Source organism: Lynx rufus, unplaced genomic scaffold (genome assembly GCF_022079265.1).
Source record: "Lynx rufus isolate CCGP_SWC_20201006 ecotype Redwood Valley unplaced genomic scaffold, mLynRuf1.p SCAF_7, whole genome shotgun sequence".
Classification (NCBI taxonomy): Eukaryota; Metazoa; Chordata; class Mammalia; order Carnivora; family Felidae; genus Lynx; species Lynx rufus.
The window spans coordinates 138492139-138515548 of NW_025814889.1; the positions used below are offsets into that span (position 1 = coordinate 138492139).

Here is a 23410-nt window from a genome sequence, read left to right on the forward strand (position 1 = left end):
GAGCCCCCTGGCGGGGGTGGGGCAGGAGTTGGGACGGTGAGCGAATCCCGAGCTGCCCCGCTGCCCTGCGGGGGAGGCGAGTGCGCCCACCGAGGCTCCCGCAGCGGCTCCTCCCCTCCGGCAGGCGCGGACCCCCTCCGAGCGCCCCCGGGGCGGGGCGGGGCCGGTGCCGCGGACCAGTGAGCTCGCGGGGAAGCGCGGCAGCTCCGCCCCGCGGTGTCCGCCCCACCCTCCCGCCCCGACGCGGAAGGTGCGGAGTCGCCCGGACCCACATCACCGGCCCGGCCACCCGCTTGCCCCCATGGCCGCCACCGCTCCGCTGCGCGACTGCCAGGTACGCGGAGGTTGAACCCGGCCGGGCCCCGCGGCCCCGGCATGGCTTGGCGCTCGGCGGCGGCGGCGGGGACGGGACCGACCTGCGCGGGACCCTGGATCCTCCGGGGAACCGGCCCCCGAGGGACAGGCGAGCACCTGGGTGCAGGAAGGGACCAGAGTACCCTCCTGTGGGACCCCAGCGGCGCGGTTCGGACCCCGCGGAGACCCCGAGACCTATAATGCATTAGCCCCAGCCAGTGTGGCGCAGGAGTGTCTCTTTCGGACCCTCCAGGGTGGGCAGCCTGAACCCATTTTGCAGATGAGGAAGGTGAAGTTCAGGGGAGCCGGGGACTTGCCCCCCAGCCGTGCAGCCTGAGGAGCTGCCCGCTGTGCTCAGGGAGTAGAGGACATTTTCCTTCCCAGGGCGGGGTTGCAGGTCTGTGCACCCCGGCAGGATTCAAAGGGCAGCCCTAACAGTGAACAGTTCTAAGGATCTCTAGATCTTTCTGCTGACAGACTTGTAGGTCTGCATCATTTGATAAAGTGGAGAGAGGAGGGGTATTGTTACTGTGCTTGGCAGATACCGTGTTTGCCTTCCAGTTGGAAAGTCCACCCTGCTCGGCCAAGCTCTCTAAGGCTCTACCCCTTTTCTGTCCCCCTAGACCTCCCCTCAGCCAGATCAGGGACCCTCGTTTCCTGAGTGCTCCCCTGGCAGACACTTCACAGTCACCCCGTGCATCCTCCAGAGCCCCATTCGGGGCCAGCGAAGGGTCTGAGAGAGGATGTTGCCAGAAGGCACACAGCTATTTAGGGACCCCTGGGATTTGCGTCAGGATCTGCCCCCTCGCACCCACAACTCGGCCTCCTCTGCTCTGCCCCGTCTATGAAATCTGAGAGTCCCTGCCAGCCCCCCAAGGCTGGCTCATATGGAAACCCACACTCACATGATGCGAGGCATTTGGAGATCTTCTGTGCTTGGGGGTTGGGGTTCACATTTATGGCTGGAGGACTACATGGAATAAAGCCCTGAGAGTCTCTTCTTGCTGTGTGCAGGCGTGGAAGGATGCGGGCCTCCCACTGTCAACCACGAGTAACGAGGCCTGCAAGCTCTTTGATGCCACCTTGACCCAGGTATGCCTGCCGGGCAGTGCGGTGGCCTAACGGCCGGTGGGGAGGTGTTTAAAATTACCAAATGCTTTTAACTGATTTATTTTTCATTTTTAAATGTTCTGGCCCATCTAACAGCTACATTTACTTACACCACGCAATGAACGGTCCTTACACAAGTGCAAGACAATGCTCCGCACCCCCATCCAGCACGGCTTTGCTTAGATTTACGGCCAGACTCCCGTGTCGTGTGATGTACTCTCCCAGGAAAGCCGGTCAACGATGACCACGAGCAAGGGTGGCACCCAAGGCTTCCTAAGCTTCACATCTTTATCAGCACTCTTGTTTTATAAACAGTGAAGCTCTTCCGCCCCATTCCTGCCCAAATCTCCTGGCAAACTTGGGTACAGGAGGGCCCAAATGGGGGACCCAAACATGCTTCGTAATGCTTAGAGGCCCCACAGCCAACAGCTTGGGAAGTAGGGGATGCTGTTTTCAATTGCGTAATGATGTTAGCAGTGGGTTACAGCGCAGTTTACGTACTCCGGACCCTGGTGCATGGGAACGTGTTGGAGACAACCCACGGTGTGGGTGAGAGGTGCCCCCAGGGTCAGGCAGACAGCACTGTTTATCAGGATGCGGACTCTCCCCAGGCCTCCCTCTATGGTCTGCTGAGGGTTTGATACGGGGCCCCTCCACTTCGGGCTTCGGCCCCTGGCTGGGGCCAATTTTCGAATATACCACTCTCATCTATGGCTGTTCCAAGACCCGCCACCGTATTACCAGTAATTTCTAACACCAGTGAAGGAGCCTGCAGTTTTAGAACTAGGAGGGTCTCAAGAGGTAGGGTCTAACCACTTTGTTTGACGGTGGGGAAACTGAGGCTCAGAGAGCTGCGCTGACTCCTGCAGTGAGGCAGATGATGAGCAGGGTAGGCCTGGGTCTGTATACACCGATGGGAAACTAGAGCCGGGTTTATCATGAGCAGTGAGAACCCTGCCTGCGAACTCCATCCACACAACGTAAGGACCGAGGAAGCTTCTAGAAACATAAGTACAAGAAACAACCAGTGAGATGCTGTGAGCTTGCCGAAGGACTCCACTGTGCTCATTTGAACTCTGTGCCCTTCCTGCACGTTTTGGCCCCAGTAGAGCCCCGGATTTGTTACAAAGCCCGTGCCTCAGTGTAGCACAGTCCTTCCCCGGACCCCGCCTGTGTATCTTCTGTCCCATGTATCAGCATCTCTGGGCCATCCTGTGTTCGAGCGTGGGCGTCTCCGCTCCAACTCCCCCGTGTCTTATTAAAACACACTCTACTAATTCTGTGTAGATGCAGGTCAGACATTTGAGAGGACACATCTTTTTTGTTTATTTTTGAGAGAGAGAGAGAGAGGGGTGAGGAGGGGCAGAGAGAAGGGACAGAGCATTCGAAGTGGGCTCTGTGCTGATAGCAGTGAGCCTGATGGGGGGCTTGAACCCACGAACCGTGAGATCACGACCTGAGCTGAAGTCGGACGCTCAGCCGACTGAGGCACCCAGGCGCCCCTGAAGGTCTTTTTGGAAAAGAATGAATGGAAAGTAGGAAGGTTCCGATTGTGGCGCCCGACTTTGAGGCCCCCTCTAATGGCTAAAGAAGTTGATGTTCGGGGCAGGTCACCTGTCAGGAAGAAGCTTTCTTTAGATGCTTCTTTCCTGAATATGGGGGCCTCACCCGCCCTAGAAAGTGTGCCTTGAGTTACGAGTATTCAGGCTCTTCGCATGAGACCAACCCGGGTGCAGTTCAGGTCATGAAATACTTCGTTTGCTAGAGAGAAAATGCAGATTCAGACACATGCCTTCCTTAACATGAACTAAGGACTCCCTGGGGACAACGTTGTTTTGCCTTTTCTATTTCAGTATGTCAAATGGACCAATGACAAAAGTCTTGGTGGCATTGAGGGCTGCCTGTCAAAGCTCAAAGCAGCAGATCCGACCTTCGGTGAGTGATGCTGTCCCCGGGTTGAGGAGCCGCGTCTTGTGGGTCCGAGCGCTCTCTGACTGAGAGACTCCACTGGCCTGGGGAGGGCAGGCTGGTGGCAGTGACCAGGCTGGCCTTTTGCCCAGAGGGAGGGCAGCAAGACGAGAGCCACTGGTAGGCTTGGCATAGCACTGCCTTCATAGAGATGCCAGGTTCCACGTAAGGCATCTTTCTTTTGAAAAAAAAATTTTTTTTACATTTATTTATTTTTGAGAAACAGACTGAGACAAAGCATGAGTGGGGGAGGGGCAGAGAGAGAAGGAGACACAGAATCCGAAGCAGGCTCCAGGCTCCGAGCCGTCAGCACAGAGCCCGATGCGGGGCTCGAACCCACGAACTGTGAGATCATGACCTGAGCCGAAGTCGGACGCTCAACTGACTGAGCCGCCCAGGCGCCCCTGTAAGGCATCTTTCTAGTTTTTTCCCTAATTGTTTGTCAGGTCGACAGGGAAGACACCGGTCCGATTTCTCAGGGGAGGAAAGAGAATGAGAAACGTACCCCAAACCACTCAGCTGGTGGTTGGGTGGCTAGGACCACATAAGGCTTTCTGTTTTCCAGAGCTGACCTAGAACATCAGAGGTGGCTCCTGGGGACTTTCAGGACACCAGTGAGGCTTAGCCCGAGCATCTGGGCCACCAGGGCCTAGTGACGGAGGCTGGCATCACAGACAAGCCGTGTGCGCAGAGGGCATGGGGAGGTCAGCCCCGTGCATTTCGGAACCCCAGGAGGGTGGCCCCAGGAGGGGTGGGGTTCCAGGCCTGGAGGAAGGGCTGAGGAGGGCAGGGCAGTAACCACTGTCCCTTTCCATGCCACCGTGGCCAGCTCCCGCTGAGGACAGGACGCACGGGATGGGGGGAGAAGGAGGCTGAGCCCAGCCTATGGGCCAGGAATGGGCTCGGGCTCTCTGAGCAGACCTCGGGCCCCAGGATAGAAAGGGGGGCCACATGGGTCGTCCCAACACTCTGGTTGGGTCCTGGGTCTCCGGCCTCGCCAGTGACTGAGTTCCAAATGCTGGCGGACCCCGTGCCTCTGTCAGGCTGGGGGCTAGGAAGCTCAAGGGGGACCCGGGGGTCTGCAGACCTGCCAGCAAGGTTGCTACAAGGGCACAAGGCATACCCTCCCCTGTCCTCCCCCCCACCCCCCAAAAAGCTCTCTGCGCATGAGTGGCTGAGACAGACTGTACTCCAGGGACCAGCCCCCCCCGCATGGAGCATCTCCTCAGCAGCCCCCTGGAGGCCCGGCGGTGGTGGTAGTGACAATATCAGCCGATGAGGGAAATTAGGGCTGGGGGGTCGTGGGAGCCGGCAGGCAGCCCTGACCAGTTCACCCAGTGAAGGAAGATGCTCCAGACGTTGGCAGAATGCCCTTGTTGGAAAAATATTTGCGGAGGTACAGCGTGTCTCTAGGGCTGCTTCCGCTCCTCGTGAGTGGCGAGGGCCCAGGCTGGGTTCCCCACTGCTGCGGAGGGGCCCGGTGCACAGCCGACCAGCCGCCTGGCCTGCCCCTCCAGGGATGTGGGTAGTTATTCCCCACTTGAGGCAGGGCAGGGCAGGGCAGGGCTGGGCAGGGCTGGGCAGGGTGGGGCCGGGCCGGGCTGGGCCGAGGTGGACGCCCTAAATCACGAGCTGCTGCTTTCCAACCTTTCGCCAGTGATGGGCCATGCCATCTCTAATGGCCTCGTGCTGATCGGTACCGGAAGCTCCGTGAGGCTGGACAGGGAGTTGGACCTGGCCGTGAAGACAATGGTGGAGGTCTCCAAAACACAGCCGCTGACGCAGCGGGAGCGGCTGCACGTGTCTGCAGTGGAGGCCTTTGCCAAGGGGTGAGGGCCTCCCCGGCCGTGGCTGGCACCCTGAGACCGCGCTGGGCGATGCCCCGGGGGCTCCTCCACCGCCCTTGGGAAGCGGGACCAGGGGTGGGCTCGCCCTGCCTCCCGTGGCCATCTCTCAGTGAAAATCACATCCTGCCCGTCTGCCGTGCCTTCACGTGACTGCAGAACGAGAAAACAGTTGGCTAGGATTTCCAATTTAGCATCCAGACAACTTTCCTTCTCTAAATGAATTGGGTGTTATGTTTGTGACAAAAATGATAGGACCACGTTACAGAAACGTATGAAAGACCAGGGCAGAAAGCACTCGCCCTATCCTCGCCCCAACATACCCTCGCGAACATCTGTTCACAGCCTTCCGGGTTGTCCCCCCCCCCGCCCCGTCTCCCTTGTGGCCACGGCTGTCCCCCTGTGTTTCAAGGTCCCGCAGCCCATCTCTGGGACAGCCCCTTGCGTCTGCGCAGCCAGGGGAGATGCCCCGCACAGCTAGGCGACCTGAGCTGATGTCTCATGGGTTCCGAAGCAGGAACAAAAGGGGCTGAGTCAGTGGCAGGTGTTGGGCACGGCACGGGGGTGGGCTTCCCCCTCAGCTGGCTCCCCCTCACACAGCTGGTTCCCGGTCCCAGGGAGATTGCCTTTGGCAGCCTGTTAAACCAGTTTTTTTGTTTGTTTGAATTCCAGAGTAAAACTTCCCACTGGTTTTTCAATGTTCTGAGCCACAACCTAACATGGAAACTTTTTTGTGTGGGTGTATGTAGAATATGTTCCCTCTCTCTCTCTCTCCTCTGTCTCTCTCCCCACACCCCATCTCTCTGTCTCTCATATATATGTATATATATTATAAATATATACATATATTATATGTAAATATATTTATATAAATATAAGTATTTAATATAGGAATATTTATATAAATGTATATTATAATATATAACTATAATGTATAGTATATGTAATTATATATTATATACTTAAATACATATATACATATTTCAGACTCTGGCAAGAAACGATGCCTTTTGCCCACCACATGTGTATGAACTACGTGTTCAGCGCTGCTGAGAAATCTCTCCTTGGCTTTCAGGAACTTTTCCAGAGCCTGTGAACTATGGGAACAGATTCTCTGGGACCACCCAACAGACATGTTAGCCCTAAAATTTTCCCATGATGCCTACTTTTATCTGGGCTATCAGGAACAGATGCGGGATTCTGTGGCTCGGATATACCCCTTCTGGACGCCCGACATCCCCCTTAGCAGGTATGTGCCAACTGGAAATCACGTCGTTTCTTTCTTACTCTCTTTCTCTCCTCTGTCCTAAAAGCATGGCAAGGCTCCTGGCCTTGCCCTGGAAATAGTGAATCTGCTGTGGCTCTTCTCCGAGTTCTCGAAACTGAAAAGATCTCTCTGTTTGCTCTTCCTCCCATCCTGTGAACAAGGCAGCAGCATGTGTATCGGTCAGCCCAGGGTAGTTTTTGCTGCGGTAACAAGCATCCTCTGGTTCTCCAGAGGCTTGTTTCTCACACATGCCACACCCCTGTCGTGGGAGGACCCAGGGCTCTGCACCCCTTGTCATTGTCCCCCTCCTACATCAGGGTCCCAGATGGTGAAGATGCTTTCTGGACACACTGGTCACTGAGAGAGAGAGAGAAGAGGGCACCCCTGAGGGACTCACGGTGGCAAGGCTTACGGAGGAAGGGCCACCCTGCCACTCCCAAGTCATTGGCCAGAGCTGGCCATCCCCCTCCCCCCCAGGACACCAGGCAGTGGAGCTCTGCTGTGCGCTCGGGAGGAGAGGGAGGCCTGGAGTACCTGAGCGGTACTCCCTCCCGTGTGATGGCTGCACAGAATTGCCTTCATTGTGTCTTAGTCACAGGACGGTTGTGAAAATCAGACAGCCCCGTGGATTGGAGAGCTGGGTTAGGCAGGGTTCTCTATAGAAACACAACCAGTAGGGTATGAATATCTGTAGCTATATTATTTACATGTTTATACGGGGCAGAGATTGATTGATTTTAAGGAATTGGCTCATACAGGTGCAGGGACTGGCAAATAAGTCTGAAATCCACAGGACGGGCCAGCAGTCTGGGGAGTCCATGTTGTAATCTGGAGGCAAAATTCCTTCTTCTGAGGACCTCAGTCCTCTCTCTTAAGTCTTCAACTGTTTGGACGAGGCCCACCCGTATTATGGAGGGTAATCTGCTTCACTCAAAGTCTGTAGATTTAAATCACATCTGAGAGATTTAATCACATCTGAGAGATACCCTCATAGAAACATCTAGATAGTATCTGACCGAACAACTGACCGAACAACTGGGTACCATAGCCCAGCCAAGGGGACACATGAGAGTAACCATCCCAAGAGCCTAACAATACCGGGCACACCATAAGCATTCAATGCATGTTTCAATGTGGAAGGTTAAATGACCCCAATAAATATTTAAAAGCAATATTTAAAATATTTAAATATTTAAAAGAAATAAATATTTAAGGGGTGCCTGGGCGGCTCAGTAAGTTAAGCGTCCAACTTCGGCTCAGGTCACGATCTCATGGTGTGTGAGTTCGAGCCTCACATCTGGTTCTGCAGTGAAAGTGCAGAGTCTGCCTAGGATTCTCTCTCCCTCTCTCTCTCTCTCAATAAATAATAAAACTTAAAACAAGAAGGAAAGCAGTACTTAAAAGAAAAGTCTGGAAGCCCGTGTGCTAGAACACTGCAGCTATGAATCGTGAGAGCTAGACTTTGTCACTATGCGCGGTAGTAAAGATAACACCTGAGTCACCAGTAGAAACTCTGTTGTTCTTCCTTGTTTTCATGGGATCCCACAAAACTACAGCAAAAGACTGCCGCTGTCACGTGTGACTGGCCCGGCGCTCAGTGCTGATGATCACAGACGAGTGATGGAGAAATGGCAGTGTGTGCTGATTCAGTGAAGTGTCCCGTCCCGGGCCGGGCCTGGGCCAGGAGCGAGAGGGACAGACGGGTCCTGGCCGCTAGGAGCTGGGGTCTGGGGAGGAGCTGTCCAGCAAGTACAGGCGGGGCTGGGCTGGGGGTGTGCACGCCGCTGGCCAGCAGAGAAGCCACTGCCAGCCTGTGCTCACCAGTACTTCCCAAGGGAGGTGTCCCGGGCTGTGCCCCCAGGTGGGTGTCACCAGCCGGACAGGCAGGAGAGGGCCCTTGTCGTCCTCAGTGGAGACAGCGCGCTGATGTCTTAGGGGGTGGGCTGTGAGTCGCAGAGGGGCCCGCTGCAGAGACGGGGTTTAGGGTAGACGATTGTGCCGTCGCCGGGGGTCACGGCGCTCCCCACCGATCAGCAGCGTCCCGTTGCTGGGAAGCCTGGTGCTTGGGGTGGTACCCGGAGGGGGCGTGTGTCCGTCTCCTGGGGCTGCTGGGACAAAGTGCCATAGACCGGGCCGCCTAAAGCGACAGTCCATTCTCTCACAGTTCCAGAGGCCACAAGTCGGGAATCCAGGCATCACCAGGGCTGTGCTCCCTCCAGAGGCTCTAGGGGAGGCTCCTTCCTCGCCTCTCCGTGGCTTCCGGCGGGAGCTGGTGATGCGGGGTGTTCTTGGCCTGCAGCTGCGTGGCTGCGGCGTCTCTTCTGTGTTCACGTGGCTCCATCCTTCGTGTGTTGTTTGTACGTCCCTGTCCGAGTCCTCCTCTCCTTCCTCTCGTGAGGACATCCGTCGTTGGGTCTAGGGCCCACCCTCGTCCCGCAGGACTTCAGCTCGATGGCGTCTGCAAACGCCTGCATTCCAAATTAGGGTCCGTGCTCAAGCATCGTTTTGGGGGACACGGTTCGGCCCATGCTGAGGGTTGCACAGTCCACTGTTGTTGAAGACTTTTTGTTTGTTTCCTCTCTGTTTTTTTTAGCTACGTGAAAGGCATCTATTCCTTTGGCTTGATGGAAACCAACTTCTATGACAAGGCAGAAAAGCTTGCCAAAGAGGTACGTGGGCCCTTCCCCTCAGGGGTGGCGTCAGGCGGGGCAGAGCCCACGCGGCAGAGCCCACGCGTCAGGCGGGGCAGAGCCACGCGGCCCCACTCTGGTCCGGTTTCCCGAGAGACCCTGGCTGGGGAGGACTCATATTACCAGCAAGGGCAGCTGGCCCTCCCACAGTCCGCACACTGCCTCCACGGGCCAGGAAGGTGAATGAGGCCCGGGGAAGCTGTGTCCACCTCTCCCTCGGGGCCCCGTGCAGGGCCGCCCCAGGCTCCCCGAGCTCTCGTCTGTCTCTGTCCAGAGCTCCACGGTCGCAGACAAAGGTTGCCTCCGGGTGGCCCCTGACCCGGGGGGCCGGGGTCTTGTCAGCCAGCTCTTCCCTCGACCTCTGCCTCCCCCCAGAGGGAGGGAACCACGGCGAAGGGTGCAGAGGAGTGTGGTTTTGCCAAGCGCCTCCTGTCGGGCCGGGCCCTTCCCGCCAAGGGCCGGCTGGTACCCAGGTGCACGCTGGACGCCCCTCACCAGCGGACCGGGACCGAGCAGTAGGCCGCGGCGGTGGACTTGGGGCTCGTGGTGTCCTCTGCGGCCCTCGGAGGCCGTGTCCTCCAGCCCCTCTCCTCACAGGAGTGGAAACGGACCCCGGGAGGGGCTGTGGCGCACCCGGGGGCGCCCTGTGCCTGGCTCCGTGACAGACACCCACTCTAGTCTGCTCATCCCCTCCGCCGCGAGGCAGCACGCTCCTCGCCGTCCAGACGAGGGGGCCACGGCGCAGAGAGGCCACGGCTGGAGCCTCCTCACGTCCAGGCAGCTCAGGGAGGGCAGAGTGTCTGCTCACCGGGGCCGCCTGACCCGACCACCGTCCGTTAGGCTGCCTGGACCAGACCCGGCTCCCCCGCGTCCCGGCCGGTGTTCCTCCCCATAGACGTTGCCCTGGTTGCCCACTGCACCCCTCCCCCGGAGGCAGCCTGCACCCTTGGGGGGCCCAAGCGGCCGTGAGGTTTCTGAAACCTGTTCCGGTTACACAGATGGAGCCCAGACTTGAGCGCAGGGGGACGGTTCCATGCTCCGTGGCCGTCTGGGCTCCGTGGCCTGAGGGAGCAGGACGCGCTGTCCGGCGGGTCAGCCACGGGAAGGTGCCCTGAGCGCCGGAGGGCTGTCAGACTGGCTCGAGAAGCCAGAGGGCAGACAAAAGGTGCAGGCTGACGCCCCACCGGGAGCAGGACGTGGTGGAATGGGGTGCCCTTTCTCCTGCTGTACCCACTCGAGCGGGTGCCACGCTCTGAGCCCAACACCAGTACACCCGAGGTGATTCCTGGGCAAGGCCATGCTGTGACAGTGACTGCCAGGCCTCCAGGAGAGCGAGGGTGGGCTGCACCAGGCTCCGCTGGAGTCTGGAGAGGCCTCACGGTGGTGGTGGTGGTGGTGGTGGTGGTGGTGGTGCTTGGGCCTGCGAGCTTCTGCGTGCCAAACCCCAGGGGCCCCGAGAGCAAAGGGCTTCAGGGGGGGGAAGCACAGCCTGCTGAGCTCAGGAAGCTTGGAGCCACGTGATAGGCTGAGGCTCAGGGCGGATGGGGGCGGGGCGGGCCCTAGGGCAAAGGTTGGGGGGACAGGCGGGGCGGGTCGTGCAGTGCCTCCTGGCTCTGTCCCAGGGAGACTGGGGAGGAAGCTGGTCCGGAGCCCCTGGTGGAAGGTGGGGCCTAATCTTGGCCGTAGGTCTGGGCCACTCCCTGCCCTGAGCTGTGCCCCGCAGGAGAGCAGCTCACTTAGGGGATCCCTTCTCAGGACGCCCCCTCCCCAGGTCTGCGCGGCCGGCCGTGCCCCTGCAGTCCCCGAAGTGTCCCGGTCCTGCAGGGCTCTGCCGAGGTGCCCATTGTCCCCGAGGACACCTTCTTTCTTACAGCGCCCCCACGTGGACCGGGCAGGCCCGTGCAAGCAGCGGGCGGGAGCAGAGAGGCAGGCTTACCGGGGAAGACCTGTCTGCCTAGACCTCACAGCAGGTGCCAGGCCAAGGCCTCTGCCTCTGTGAAAGGCACGGGGCACCGAGGCAGTCAGTGGGGCTGGAGGAAAGAGTGGCCTGGTGTGCAGGACCTGGGCTCGTGTGGATTGTCCCCTGGGCCACTTTGAGCCTCAGCCTGCCGCTCTGTGCCTGGCACTTAGGAGGTGCGCAGTAAGCATGAGCTGAACACAGGACTAAAAGAAAGCTACAAGGGGGTAGGAATCACGCCCCGTGTCCTGCCCGCCTTGCTGGTCACCCGGCAGGCTCCCCGGTCACGTGAGTGGCTGTTGTTATTCATAGCAATCCCGTCAGAAGGAGCCCGGGCTGCCACACGCGTGGTCATCCACGAGGGGCAGCCGTGAGCACTCGGCAGTCTGCACAGCATTCACGCACGCCCACCGCGTCCACTTGATCTCCAAGGCCAGCCCCGAGGGGATGGCGGCATTGCTCCTCACCAGGGGGGACAAAGGTCCAGAGAGGCTGGCCGGCAAGTTGCAGGTGACTCGGCCGCGTGCAGGAGGCTCTGGGGCCAGGAGGATGAGTCCTGGCTTTGGAAAGACCCAGCTGTGGTCTTTCAGCCTCCCTGAGCTCAGTTCCTCACCTTTGAAATGGGCGGTGAGATCCTCGCTGGTGGCATCCTGTAGATGGTCAGCGGGGCTGGACTTCGGGGTCACTGCTGTTTTGAGGCAGGGCCCGGTGCACACGCGCTCCAGCAGCTCAGGCCCCTGCTCCCCACGTAACCTGGTCACCAGGCGGCCTGACTAATCCTCGTGACCTCCGACCATCTTCCACCCCCTCCCCACGTAGGCTTTGTCCATTAACCCGACAGACGCATGGTCGGTGCACACCATCGCCCATATTCACGAGATGAAAGCAGAAATCAAGGATGGATTGGAATTTATGCAGCACTCAGAAACCCACTGGAAGGTACGATTCCTGGCGATGGGTCATCTGCCTGGAAAATCCCGCCCATCCCCTTGGGTTAAGGCTTGAAGGACAGAAGTTACAGGCTGCAGCTTAGTTCTGGGGGAGCTGGGTTGTGTCGAGCCGCAGTGTCCCCAGGGACCCACAGGGCTCCCCGAAACCTGCCGGTGTTTTGCAGGTGATTCTAGAAGATTCTAGAATCTAGAATCTAGAAGATTCTAGAAGTTTTGGGCTGGGGCATTTGGTGTAAAGGAATGGGTCAGAAGATGACCGAGGACACAAGAGCCTGGCATGGGGGAGAACCGTAAGAACCCTGAGCTGTGTCTTACCACCAGCCGGCTGGCTCAGCATGGAACCCACGGGTGGGCTCGGGGAGCACGCGGCGCAGCCAGGGGCCGATGGGGCAATGATGTGCAGTCGGCTCCCCTAGGCAGATACTGATAGTGTTTGCGAGAGTGCTGAGTCTGGGGGAGGAGGAGCAGCTGTGTGGCCATATCCTCTGGGCTGAGGGCCAGGGGCTTGCCCAGGCAGAACCGAGGGAGGCCAGGGAAGGCTTGGGCCAGGGCCTTCCAGCACATTCCATTCACATCCCTCCCCCAGACGCTGCGATTTTACTGGGTGTTGGGTGTTGGAGGCCTGGCTGGACCCTAGGGCAAGAAAGTGACCCTCTGAGCCTCGGTTTCCTCATCTGTATACCTGCTGTTGTAACAACTGGGAAGCCCCCAAATGAGTTCTCCTTGGTGTTGGTTCTAGACATGTGTAAAATGAGGCAGCCCAGTCTGGCCGAGTAATGCTTGCATCTGTCCCCTGCTGTGGCTCCTGGCAGCCTCTGGCCCGGCAGGACAGTCTTGCTTTTTAGATAGTGTGGCCTGGGACTCCCTTTCCTCCTCCTCCTGCCCCAGACTGGTGCTCAGTCAAGATCCTACCCTGGGGACCCCACGGAGAGTCCAGCCCAGACTTGTCTGTCCTCAAAAGGCCTGATCAAGTGGAGTGAGCAGCTTCCCAGCAGCCCATGAACCACACCATGATAGGGACACTCTTAGGGATGTGGAAACCCAGAGGAGGCATCCAACCCCCCTGGACTTGAGGGTGAGGTGGTCACGGAAGGCTTCCTGGAGGAGGCAGCCCCTGAGCTGGGTATTGAAGGGTGGCTAGGAGTTTGCTAGGTGATAGATGGGGAGGTGGAGGGTATTCCAGCCAGATTGAGCAAAGACACCGAGGCCTGCAGGGGCCTGTGAGGAAGAGGGGACACAGGCAGCCTGGGTGCCGTCAAGCAGACGTGGGCCTTGGAGAAGGTGTTGTCAGTTCCTCTTTCCAGGAGGTAGAAGGTGGTGTCCAGGTAGAGGAGGAAGTGTTCGCGGTAGCCTCACAGAAGGAAGGGTTAGTGCTCACGATGGGGCCTGCAGACTGCCAGTCGTCAACCACACCCCCCTTCCTTGCCGGCCTCGCCAGTTCCTGAGGGGAGTCCAGCCCTGGGCTCATTGATCCTCGCGGCTTTATTGGACACCCCGGGGGCCTCGGCACCTGTTTGTGGATCCATCGCTCGTTTTCTTGAGGCTTGAGGAGCAGGGTGACCTCCGTGTCAACTGTCCTCGGAGCTGACGGGGACGTCGGGGCACAGAGGTGCCCGGCACAGGCCGGCCTCAGCATGGGTGCCGGGGAACGTTTCCCGCACTCAAGGTCGGGGGACGGTCCTGCACTGTCACAAAACCACAGCTGGTATTTTTTTTCCCACAGGCTGTCAGATTTTTCTCTAATTCTCTCATTTTCCCCCCCAGGACTCTGATATGCTTGCTTGTCATAATTATTGGCACTGGGCTCTGTATCTGATTGAGAAGGTAAGCTGGTTATAGCTGTCTTATCCTACAAAGATGTCCAGAGAAATAAATATTCGTCTACCTTTTGTGGTTCCCCGGGATAATAGTTTGGGTTTGCACGTTTAAATGGTGTCTGGTGTAACAGAGCATTAAGGTTTTCAAATAGCTCTTCAGGCTTAAACTACGTTAGGTGTTTTTCGCTGTGTGGACGCGGAAGCCGTGTAAGCCGCATGTAATTTGTGGACACAATTTAGGTCAAGTGTCCTCAGCCGCTGGAGTGAACGAAGCCCCCACCCCTCAGGCTGCACCTGAATGAGCTGTGAGACCCTCCAAATGCTTTGTTCCAGTGAGAGTGAGGGTGTGGGGAACAGCCTCGCCCCCAGGGATTCTGCCCCTCGGTCCCCTTTGTACGGGAGCTTCTTACAATGGTGCTTATCGTGGAAGAAATCTAGAAGCTCCCTAAAAGCCCAAAGGAAAATGCCCAGAGGTTGAGGGTCCGCGGTGACACAGAGATGCAGTGACACAGTGTGTGGAAGAAAGCAGTGGTCCCCATTGAACGTAAGACAAGGAAAATACAGGGGAAAAAAAAAGACTAGAAAAATAACGTGAGAAAGCTCATAAGAGTCTGACAGGCGCAATGGGGACAATAATGCTTCAATAGAAACTGTCCCCTTAGCAGCAGAGGCGCCAAGAGCCCAGAGCAGAAGTGGTTCTCCTCTTCCACCCTAAGACCCTCTGGGACACTGCCCCTGCCCCCTCCCCCCCCCCCCCCCCCCGCCACGGGATGTGCTGGGGTTGGGGGTGGGGATTGGCTTTTCGGCTCATTTCTCATATTACGTTTCACCTTTGCTACATTTCACCTTTGCTACATGTTTTTGTTTTTTTAAAGTTTATTTTGAGAGAGAGAGAGAGAGAGAGAGAGAGAGAGAACGAATGGGGGAGGGGCAGAGAGAGAGAGAGGGAGGGAGGGAGGGAAAGAATCCCACGCAGGCTCCTGGCGGTCAGTGCAGAGCCTGATGCGGGGCTCAAACTCACAAACTGTGAGATCATGACCCGAGCCGAGATCAAGAGTCAGACACTTAACCGTCTGAGCCCCCCAGGCGCCCCTCCCCTTTGCTGCGTGTTGATCACGGGACCTTGATTCTTGATTTTTCCAGGGCGAGTACGAGGCCGCGCTGACCATTTACGATACGCACGTAAGTCTACTTTCGCACCTAGTTTGGTTGAGGGCAAAAATTTGCCTTTTTAGTCTCTAGCGGGTGTTTGAGCCCGTCAGTATTGTCTCAGCCAGAAACAACAGCTGAAGCAAGAACTCACCTCTTGTGTAAGGCCTGCTGGGGTGAATTCTTGCCCCACGTAGCGGCGTAACCCGTGACCCAGATGGGTCGAAGACCCTCGGGGACTCTGTGCGCCATGGGCCCTGGTAGAATGACGCATCTGAGTTGGTCCTTTCTGGCATCCCGGGCTTTTCTCTAGTCATTTTAGGTTGCTTTTCTCTGGTAGAATCAGTGATCTGCCCACGGGAACTTTTTTCACTGTAGCAAAATATGTACGAGATTTGCATCGGGATCATTTTTGCGCGTATGGTTTGGTGGCCCTGGGTCCATTGACTGTCACCATGGCCTGTCTGCAGAACTCTTTGGTTTCTCCGACTGTAACTCCGTGCCCGCTGAACACTAGCTCCCACCCACCCTCCTCCAGCCCCTACGTGTGCCTTTAAGAGAAAACCAGCCTAATTCACGGCTCCTGGGAACCCCTGTGCAGACTTTGAAACAGGAGACCGGGGTCACAGAAGTGCCTGGGGCCCAGGGCTCTAAACCCAAGGAAAACATTCAGTAAAGTTTCAGTTGAGTCTTCCTGTCGAGTTTTGTCAGGATCGTGTAGTGAGAAGTGAAGGGTGACTACTCAAGTGCCGTGAGGCACAGGCCAGCCGAATGCTGACCTGGGAACTGGTGACACAGCCTCCCACCGGCGTGGCCTGAGGCTGGGGACCGGAGGTGACAGATGCTGCCCCGGCCTCTGCTGGAGGCTACTGTTCTCTCTTCTTCGGGTTTCCAGCCTGGAGCTGCCACAGGCCTGGGCAAGGGGATGATCCTGGTAGCTGAGGCAGAGGGGCGGTGGTGGGGGCTCCTGTTTGCTGAGGACTGGCTCCGTGCAGGCCCCACACGTGGCCCATCCCTGCGGCCCCTCATGTGCCTCCCCCCCCCCCCGCCCCGCCCCTGTCTTCCAGATCCTCCCCAGCTTGAAGGCCAGTGGAGCGATGCTGGATGTGGTGGACAGCTGCTCCATGCTGTACCGGCTGCACATGGAAGGTAGCCCGGTCTGCGTACTCCCCTTGCGCTCCTCTGCCCTCTCTCCTCCCACAGGACGAGAGGAAGGGGACCTGGGCCCAGAGCTGGGCAGGAGCCGATGATCGAGCCACTCGGGGCCCCGCCGCAGGCCCGAGTGGCTTGCCCATCTGTGGGCCTGGGTGCCGGCTCTGCAGTTACCTTCCAGCCCGGCTGAGGCCTCTGGGCCCCGTGCCTTTCCCACGGCCTGCCCACCGGACCCGCAGGGCACGGGTAGCACCTGGCCACCTGTCTTTGGGTGCTGCCTCCTCTCTCAGAACAAGAGAGGTGACCGTTTCTCAACTCCCTGGGATTTCAGAGAGCGAGGTTTCTCAACATTGTCATCCCACACTCTGCAGGTAGCCGGTTGCCAGATGCTTCTCCCTTTCCCCTCAGGCCCAACCTGTATCCGCTCCAGGCCCTGGGTCAACGGGACGACGTGGGGATGAGACCTGGGCAGGGCAAGCTGTTTCCGGAGGGTTCCAGGAAGGCCTCCTCGTGGAGGTGAAACGTGAACCGTGTTAGGGTGTGCAGGGTTTTGCCAGGCAGGGATGGGAAAGGATATTAGGTGCAGGGAGCAGCCTGTCCACTGCCCCCAGGACACAGAAACCGGCACCCTGCTAGGGGACGAGTGACCGAAGAGCAGGGTCAGTGTGGTCCAGGCTGAGAGGCAGCTGGGGCTGAGCTCGGGTAGGCCGAGGCCAGAGCAGAGGCTGCTACTGCGTTTTCCGGGCCAGCTCACGATGTTCAGATGGTAAAGCGGCAAGATTGAAAGCTGGTCTGTCGAGGGGCCTGGAAGCAAGGGGGAATCCTGTTGACCCAGAGACCCTGTGAGCCCTTTGCCTGCAGAGGCAGGGCTTGAAGCCGCCTGGAACTCTCTGGGGACCCTGCAGCCTCTCACCTTGGTGCACGTGTGGGGGGCGGCTCAGAGGGACAGAGGCTGGGAGGCGCAGTCGTGGGGCCAGGGGCATGTGGAGGCAAGACAGAGGACACTCACTCCCCCACCACAGAGTGGAGACTCAAGACACCTGTCCGACCTGACGGGCCGAGACAGAGGTCAAGGGCAACATCTCCCGAACCACTTCGGGAGGTGCCCCCAAGAAGCAGGAAGAAGCTAGTAACTTCCGGGAATCGGGAGGTGCTGCTGCGGAGTGGAGAAGGGTAGGGGCTGTCTATAGAGTTGAGAAATCTAGACACGAAGGTGGGAGAATTATTAACTGAGCAGATTTTTATAAAACACCTTGTATCTCTCAGGCGTCATATGTAACCATAGGAAGAGTTTTCTTTTATGTATTTTTTAAAAGTTTATTTTTGAGAGAGACTAAGAGAGGGCACAAGCAGGGGAGGGACAGAGAGGGAAAGGGAGGATCTGAAGCAGGTTCTGTGCTGACGGCACAGAGCCCGACGCGGGGCTCGAACCCACAAACCGTGAAATCATGGCCTGAGCCGAAGTCGGACGCTTAACCGACTGAGCCACCCAGGCGCCCCCACAGGGAGAGTTTTAAAAATGGTTTTGGGGGTTGTCAAAGGGGCCAGAAACTTCACTTACTACCCTTCAATAGGTTAATTTGTTTACCTTATGAATCTGTTGCTTTTATAATTACAAGAAGTTAACATAAAATGGGCCCAAAGGCCTCAGTAGGAGGCCCGATGCCGCTTGCCGGCCCCGCTCCCCTGCCCAGCCTCTGGGGGGCGTGGGGGTACAGGAGGCCCCCGCGCGGGACGTGCTCATACAGAATGCCAGGCCTATGGTTTCTTCCCCGTGTCCTCAGGGGTGTCCGTGGGGGAGCGGTGGCAGGACGTCCTGTCGGTGACCCAGAAGCACAGCCGTGACCACATCCTGCTGTTCAACGACGTGCACTTCCTGATGGCATCCCTGGGTGCTCGGGACCCCCAGACCACGCAGGAGCTTCTGACCACCCTGCAGGATGCCAGCGAGTACGCACCGCAGACTGGGCCCTGCTGAGAGGGCAACAGAGGCCGGCTCCGTCCCTGCCCCTGCCCCTGCCCGCCGGGGGTGCTGGGGGTGGGGGCCCCCTCGGGGAGTACGGCTGTGGGGATGCCATGGGGGGGGGCTGCTGCCACATGTGCGCCCTGCAGGTGTGTGCTCCCAGGTGGGTGTATCCCACGGGGTACACTTGCTCCCCCGAGAGATGGGGCACATCTCCCGGCTGGGGGTGACAGCATCTGTGTCATGGGCACAGCCTCCCACGGGCGACATGGTGAGGCCCCAGAACCAGAGAGACCTGCTGCTTACAGCATCTGAGATCCCGGACTGAGCCTCAGATCTCTGCTCTGAGCCTCAGTTTCCTCATCTGCAAGCTGGGGACAGTGGCAGGAGAGGGAGGTGCAGTGACACGATCATACAGCTCCCCGGCACAGCTCCTGGCATGGGGGGGAGGCCCCGGGGAGCCCAGGGTCCTCCGCAGCATGGGCCACCGGGGGTGTAGCTGAGCCCCGCCTGTAGGGCTGGAGCTGTGAGAGGCATGACCCCTGGTGGTCTGTCCTGGGGGCCACGCGCGGGCTGGCCACCTCCACGGCCGCTGCCCTAGCCCTCCTCCCAGAGCTGTGCTGCAGGGACCGTGGCCTGTGACCGGGGAGGCAGCTTCAGGAGAGGTGTCCGCTGTTGGCTGTCTTTTCACCACAGGGAAGGCCTGGGGAGCCCACCAAGCACTTGAGTATTTTTTTTTTAATCTTTTTAATGTGTACTTATTTTTGAAGGAGAAGGAGACAGAGCATGAGCGGGGGAGGGGCAGAGAGAGAGGAAGACACAGAATCTGAAGCCGGCTCCAGGCTCCGAGCTGTCGGCACAGAGCCCAACGTGGGGCTCGAACCCACAAACTGTGAGATCATGACCTGAGCTGAAGTCGGACCCTCAACCGACTGAGCCACCCAGGCACCCGAGTATTTGATTCTGGCTTTTAAGACAGGCTTAGAGCCGGCCGCTGTCTCCATGGCTGCAGGCCCTGTGACCCAGACCAGCGGCCACCTGAGGGCCAGCAGGGAGACAGGGGCCGTGACAGCCGTCTGCCTCGGCCCCGGGGCCAACTCCAATACCAGGCCTTTACCTGCATCGTCTGCAAGCCTCCTGACAGCCCCAAGCGGTTGGCACTGTTCCCCACACTTTACAGATGAGCAAGGTGAGGCCAGAAGTTGAGGGGCCTGCCTGAAGTCAGGTCGCTAGTGAACAGCAGAGTTCAACCCAGGGTTGAGAGAACCCCCTCGTCTCCCCTTCCTGGCCGCTTCTCCTCCGTCGGCTCGCCCGACCAAAGCACCTGCTGTGTCAGGCCCAGAGCCGGGGACACCCTCCCCTCAGGACGTCTGAGTCAGGCAGGGAGGCATCTGTGCTGTGACGGGCAGTGCAGAGTGCCCTGCAGGTGACCGAGGGCACCTTCTCCGGCTGGCAGGTCCCCCGGGGAGAATTGCCAGCACCTCCTGGCCCGTGACGTGGGGCTGCCCCTGTGCCGGGCCCTGGTGGAGGCCGAGAACGGGAACCCGGACCGTGTCTTGGAACTGCTCCTGCCCATCCGCTACCGTATCGTCCAGATCGGAGGCAGCAACGCCCAGGTGAGCCTCCGGCCACACCAGCAGCCTGGGTCCGGCAGGGTCTCTCGGCGTGGGCGCCCGTGGTGCGGGGGTGTCCTTACCATTCGCATCCCCCGGGAAGTTTGCCCCTGAGAACAGCCCTGCCCGCAGTGGGGTGGGGGCTCCCGTCCCTCATCCCACGTTACAGGAGCCCAACCTGCCCGGTGACCTTTCAGAGAGACGTCTTCAACCAGTTACTGATCCACGCGGCCTTGAACTGCACTTCTGGAGTCCACAAGAACGTGGCACGGTGAGTTCCTCGCTCACACCCACGCCGGGCTTGGGGACGTTTCTGAGCATCGCTCCCTCTCTCACGGGGGTCTCCCCACGGGCTTCCAGCTTGCCCTGAGTCTCCCACCTCCCACCGCCCGAGGCTACGGGGGGATGGGGGGGGCTTGGTTTTCCCTGTTAGCATGCTCGGCTTGGCCAGAGGGGGTCCACCCCCCCCCCAGGCTGGTCCTCCTGCCCTCCCCAGCCCACTCCTCATTCGAGCCTTGCTGTAAGTTGCCCAACACGTCCTGCTGTTTCAGGGTCCTGGGCCTTTGCACATGCCGCATCCTCTGCTGGGGACGCTCTTTCTTTCTCACGGGGCTGACTGTGCTGGGCTCCAGGAGGTGGCGGGGGGGGGGGGGGGTTGTGGCAGGCAGACCCAAGGGCTGGCGGGTGGTTCTTATTTCTCATGTGGGAAGTAACACTAGCAACTATCTCTTACACACACACACACACACACACACACACACGCACGCACACACCACAATGGGGCTGGGGCAGGGCACATTACCCTCAAGGCTGTGGGGTAGCTGGAGCTGGTGGGGAGTTAGGGAGAGAGGATGTCCTGGAGAAGAGACAGTTGAGGGGAGGCCCGAAACCAGCGGGGTTGACCAGACCCATGGTCTGGTTAGGAGGAGGGGCTGGAGGGTTAGGGATGTGGGGGCGGGGGTGCCCCCAGAAGAAAGCTCTGCAAAGCCCGGCCCTCGCTAACAGCCTTGGAGCTCCCACACCTGACTCGCCTTGCCCTACATGGGGCAGCCGAGTTCCATGCTGGTTCCTGCACCAGATCTTCTACCTCTGGGGTGAGATGTGACCCCTCCTCATGGGTCCCCTGCGCCCCCCACCCCAGAACACCGAAGGGAAAGGGAGGAAGGGAGGAGCTGTGGGTAGGTGTCAGGAGAGCCAGTGAAAGCCCTGCGGTGAGTCCCGGGTGGCCTCTGGCGGAGCCGTGGAAGTCACGTGGAAAGCCCGAGGGTCTGAGCGTAGGCTCAGGCGGTGCATGCTGGGTGAGCCCCAGCTGCCCCAACAACATTTCCAAACGGAGCAGTGCAGGTGTTCTCAGTGCTGATGAAACAGGTGTACACGCTCTGGAATCGGTTAAGACTCTGAAGCATCTTTGGACACGTGTGGTTCATAAAAGCCACACCCCTTTCTTTAGGGGGCAGATCCCTTAGAGAGTTCCAGGTCCCGGTGTGGGTGCGGGTTGGCAGGGAAGGTGAGGCCCTTTGGATAGGAGGGCTGAGGGCAGGAGCAGGGGAGCTGGGGCAGGTGCAGGGTGGGGGCCTGCCATGGTGGGTAGAGGATGCCCTCTGGGCTGGGCAGAGGGCACTACGCAGGAGGGGGTCTGTCCACGGGCGAGCTGAGGGGGAACGGGCCCCACACGCAGCCTGGAGCCCGTGGGGACCACCGAGGGCCACCTGCTGCAGCCAGGGTGACAGGCTCGCCTCCAAGTGCCCTCCTGACATTGACAGGAAGCTCACGCCCCTCCCCTCCAAGGTGGAGATCCTGGGCCCCCTGCAATGGCGTCGCCACCCCTAGGGCCAGGCCTAGCCCCTTAACCCCCCCTCACCCCACGGAATCACTCTTGTCAATTGTTTGGGGGTCTTCCCTTAAACGATTCTTGCTTTGTTCAGACTTGCCTTCCCATAGCCACTGGCCTTCCCAGCGGGCCTCATGCCTGGCTTCGCCTTGACCCCCACAGTCCAGTTCTACCCTCTTGTCCGGTGGAAGGATGGGCCCTGGCTTCCTGAGGCAGGTGAAGCCACAGTTATGTGCTCACCCAGCTATGCGTGTCTCGGGGACAGCGTCAAAATGTTCTCCAAACACTGGACGTTCTGGTTACGCACTGGAGTCCCTACCTTCTCATCCTGGAACCTCCCGCGCCTGGTTCACCACCTGGTCCCCCTGCCAAGGTCAGGCCTCCTGCTGCTGGGCTCTGTCCCTCCTGTCCCCTCTCTCCGGTAGCCCGGGAAGGGGAGCAACTTGCTTTCTGCTCATCTCAGCCCCAGGCCGAGCTGCCTGTCCTGCCTTGGGGCCCGGGAACCATCAGGCCCCACATCCTTCCAGAAGATTCCACCACAGACCCTGTCCCTGTTTCCACAGGAGCCTCCTGATGGAGCGTGATGCCTTGAAGCCGAACTCACCCCTGACCCAACGGCTCATCCGAAAGGCTGCGGCCGTCCACCTCCTGCAGTGAGCTAGGCCTGGCCCCCTCCCTAGCGTCAGATCTGCTGCCCCCTGGCTTCTAGGGTTAGAAGCGGCTAGAGCCCGTTAGGTGGTTCTGTTGAGTAATTTTGCAGCTTTAAGCAAAAAGCCCTGTAACCAGCAGCGTTACAGGGAGCGGGGACACCAATCGACTTTAAACACGAGTCAGGATCTTTTCGTCCTTGTCCAGGGCTGAGGGGCAGCCTCAAGCAGTTAGAACCAAACTAGTTTTTTACCACTTGCCTTGCAAACCGTATCTTCGCAGGGCACTCCCGCATCTCCTGGTGTTCAAGGGTTGGAAGGCGGGGTTGGCTGGAGGCCAGCGCAGCTCAGGGAGGACAGTCTTCCACACAGCCCCTGGGGACCCCCTCCCCCCAGGCCGCCCCTGGGATAAACCCTCACCTCGTCTTCCTCATATTCTAGATCTGTTGTCCCATCTTTTGGTTGAGGGCACCCACGATGGGGGAAGTGACTTGCCCGGGTCACAGCTAGTGGAGGCCCTAGGATTCGCCTTGGGCCTCCGCAAGGCCTCACCTCACCGTCTGTGGGTCCCCCAGCTGCCCCCCCTCCACCTCAAAGAAGCACAAGCATCTGGGGGGCCCTCTGCCGTCTCTGGAGAGGTCTGCGAGCTTCCCAGGGGCTTCAGTGGTGCCGATCAAGGGGCCTCGGGTATGTGGTTTCCTTTGCCAGCTATGACTTTAATCATACGAGTGCACAGGCGCTGAGTTGACACACTTTCTGGGGCGTGTGGATTGAGCCCAGGGTTGCCCTGTTGTGGCAACAAACACACAGCACTGTGGCCCGGGGCTTTACCACGATCCGAGCCGGTTTTACAAATGCTGCCTCAGTCTCAGTTTCCCCCTTTTCTTAACCTGGCCCTTAAATCAGGGAGTTGCTGATTTCACTGGAATGCGCCCGTGAGGGGCGATCCTGGCCCCTAAATGTTTCTCAGGTTCCTTCAGTGTAAGCTGACATTAGGGAGGGACCCAGGCAGGGGGCAGGTCTCCTGCAGTGGAGGCCTCCAAATCGATTAGACAAATTTTCTGAGATTAAAATAAATCAGATAATCAGTTCCTTTGA

At 58.9% G+C, this 23410-nt stretch overlaps 1 protein-coding gene across 3 annotated transcripts; it reads left to right on the forward strand.

The window, feature by feature from the left end:
* Positions 1–252: 252 nt before the first annotated feature.
* Positions 253–23410, forward strand: TTC38 (tetratricopeptide repeat domain 38). Of its 3 annotated transcripts, none has more exons than XM_047066454.1 (14): positions 253–334; positions 1369–1446; positions 3318–3399; positions 5090–5261; positions 6352–6525; positions 9137–9212; positions 12010–12129; positions 13905–13964; positions 15101–15139; positions 16174–16255; positions 18043–18208; positions 19678–19837; positions 20032–20105; positions 22229–23410. In XM_047066454.1, exons 1-14 carry the CDS (start codon positions 302–304, stop codon positions 22320–22322), a joined length of 1410 nt encoding a protein of 469 aa, XP_046922410.1. In that variant the 5' UTR covers positions 253–301; the 3' UTR covers positions 22323–23410. The 3 variants fall into 3 exon arrangements, with proteins under 3 accessions (XP_046922410.1, XP_046922411.1, XP_046922412.1); XM_047066455.1 differs by lacking the exon at positions 22229–23410 and adding an exon at positions 21760–22210; XM_047066456.1 differs by lacking the exons at positions 253–334; positions 1369–1446; positions 3318–3399 and adding an exon at positions 3772–4828.

Bases quoted from the DNA above. Each gene is read 5' to 3' on its own strand.
- TTC38 (XM_047066454.1), top strand. From the start codon at position 302: ATGGCCGCCACCGCTCCGCTGCGCGACTGCCAG. The intron at 6,526-9,136 runs GTATGTGCCAAC...TGTTTTTTTTAG, and splicing joins CCCGACATCCCCCTTAGCAG to CTACGTGAAAGGCATCTATT. The intron at 12,130-13,904 runs GTACGATTCCTG...TTTCCCCCCCAG, and splicing joins ACTCAGAAACCCACTGGAAG to GACTCTGATATGCTTGCTTG.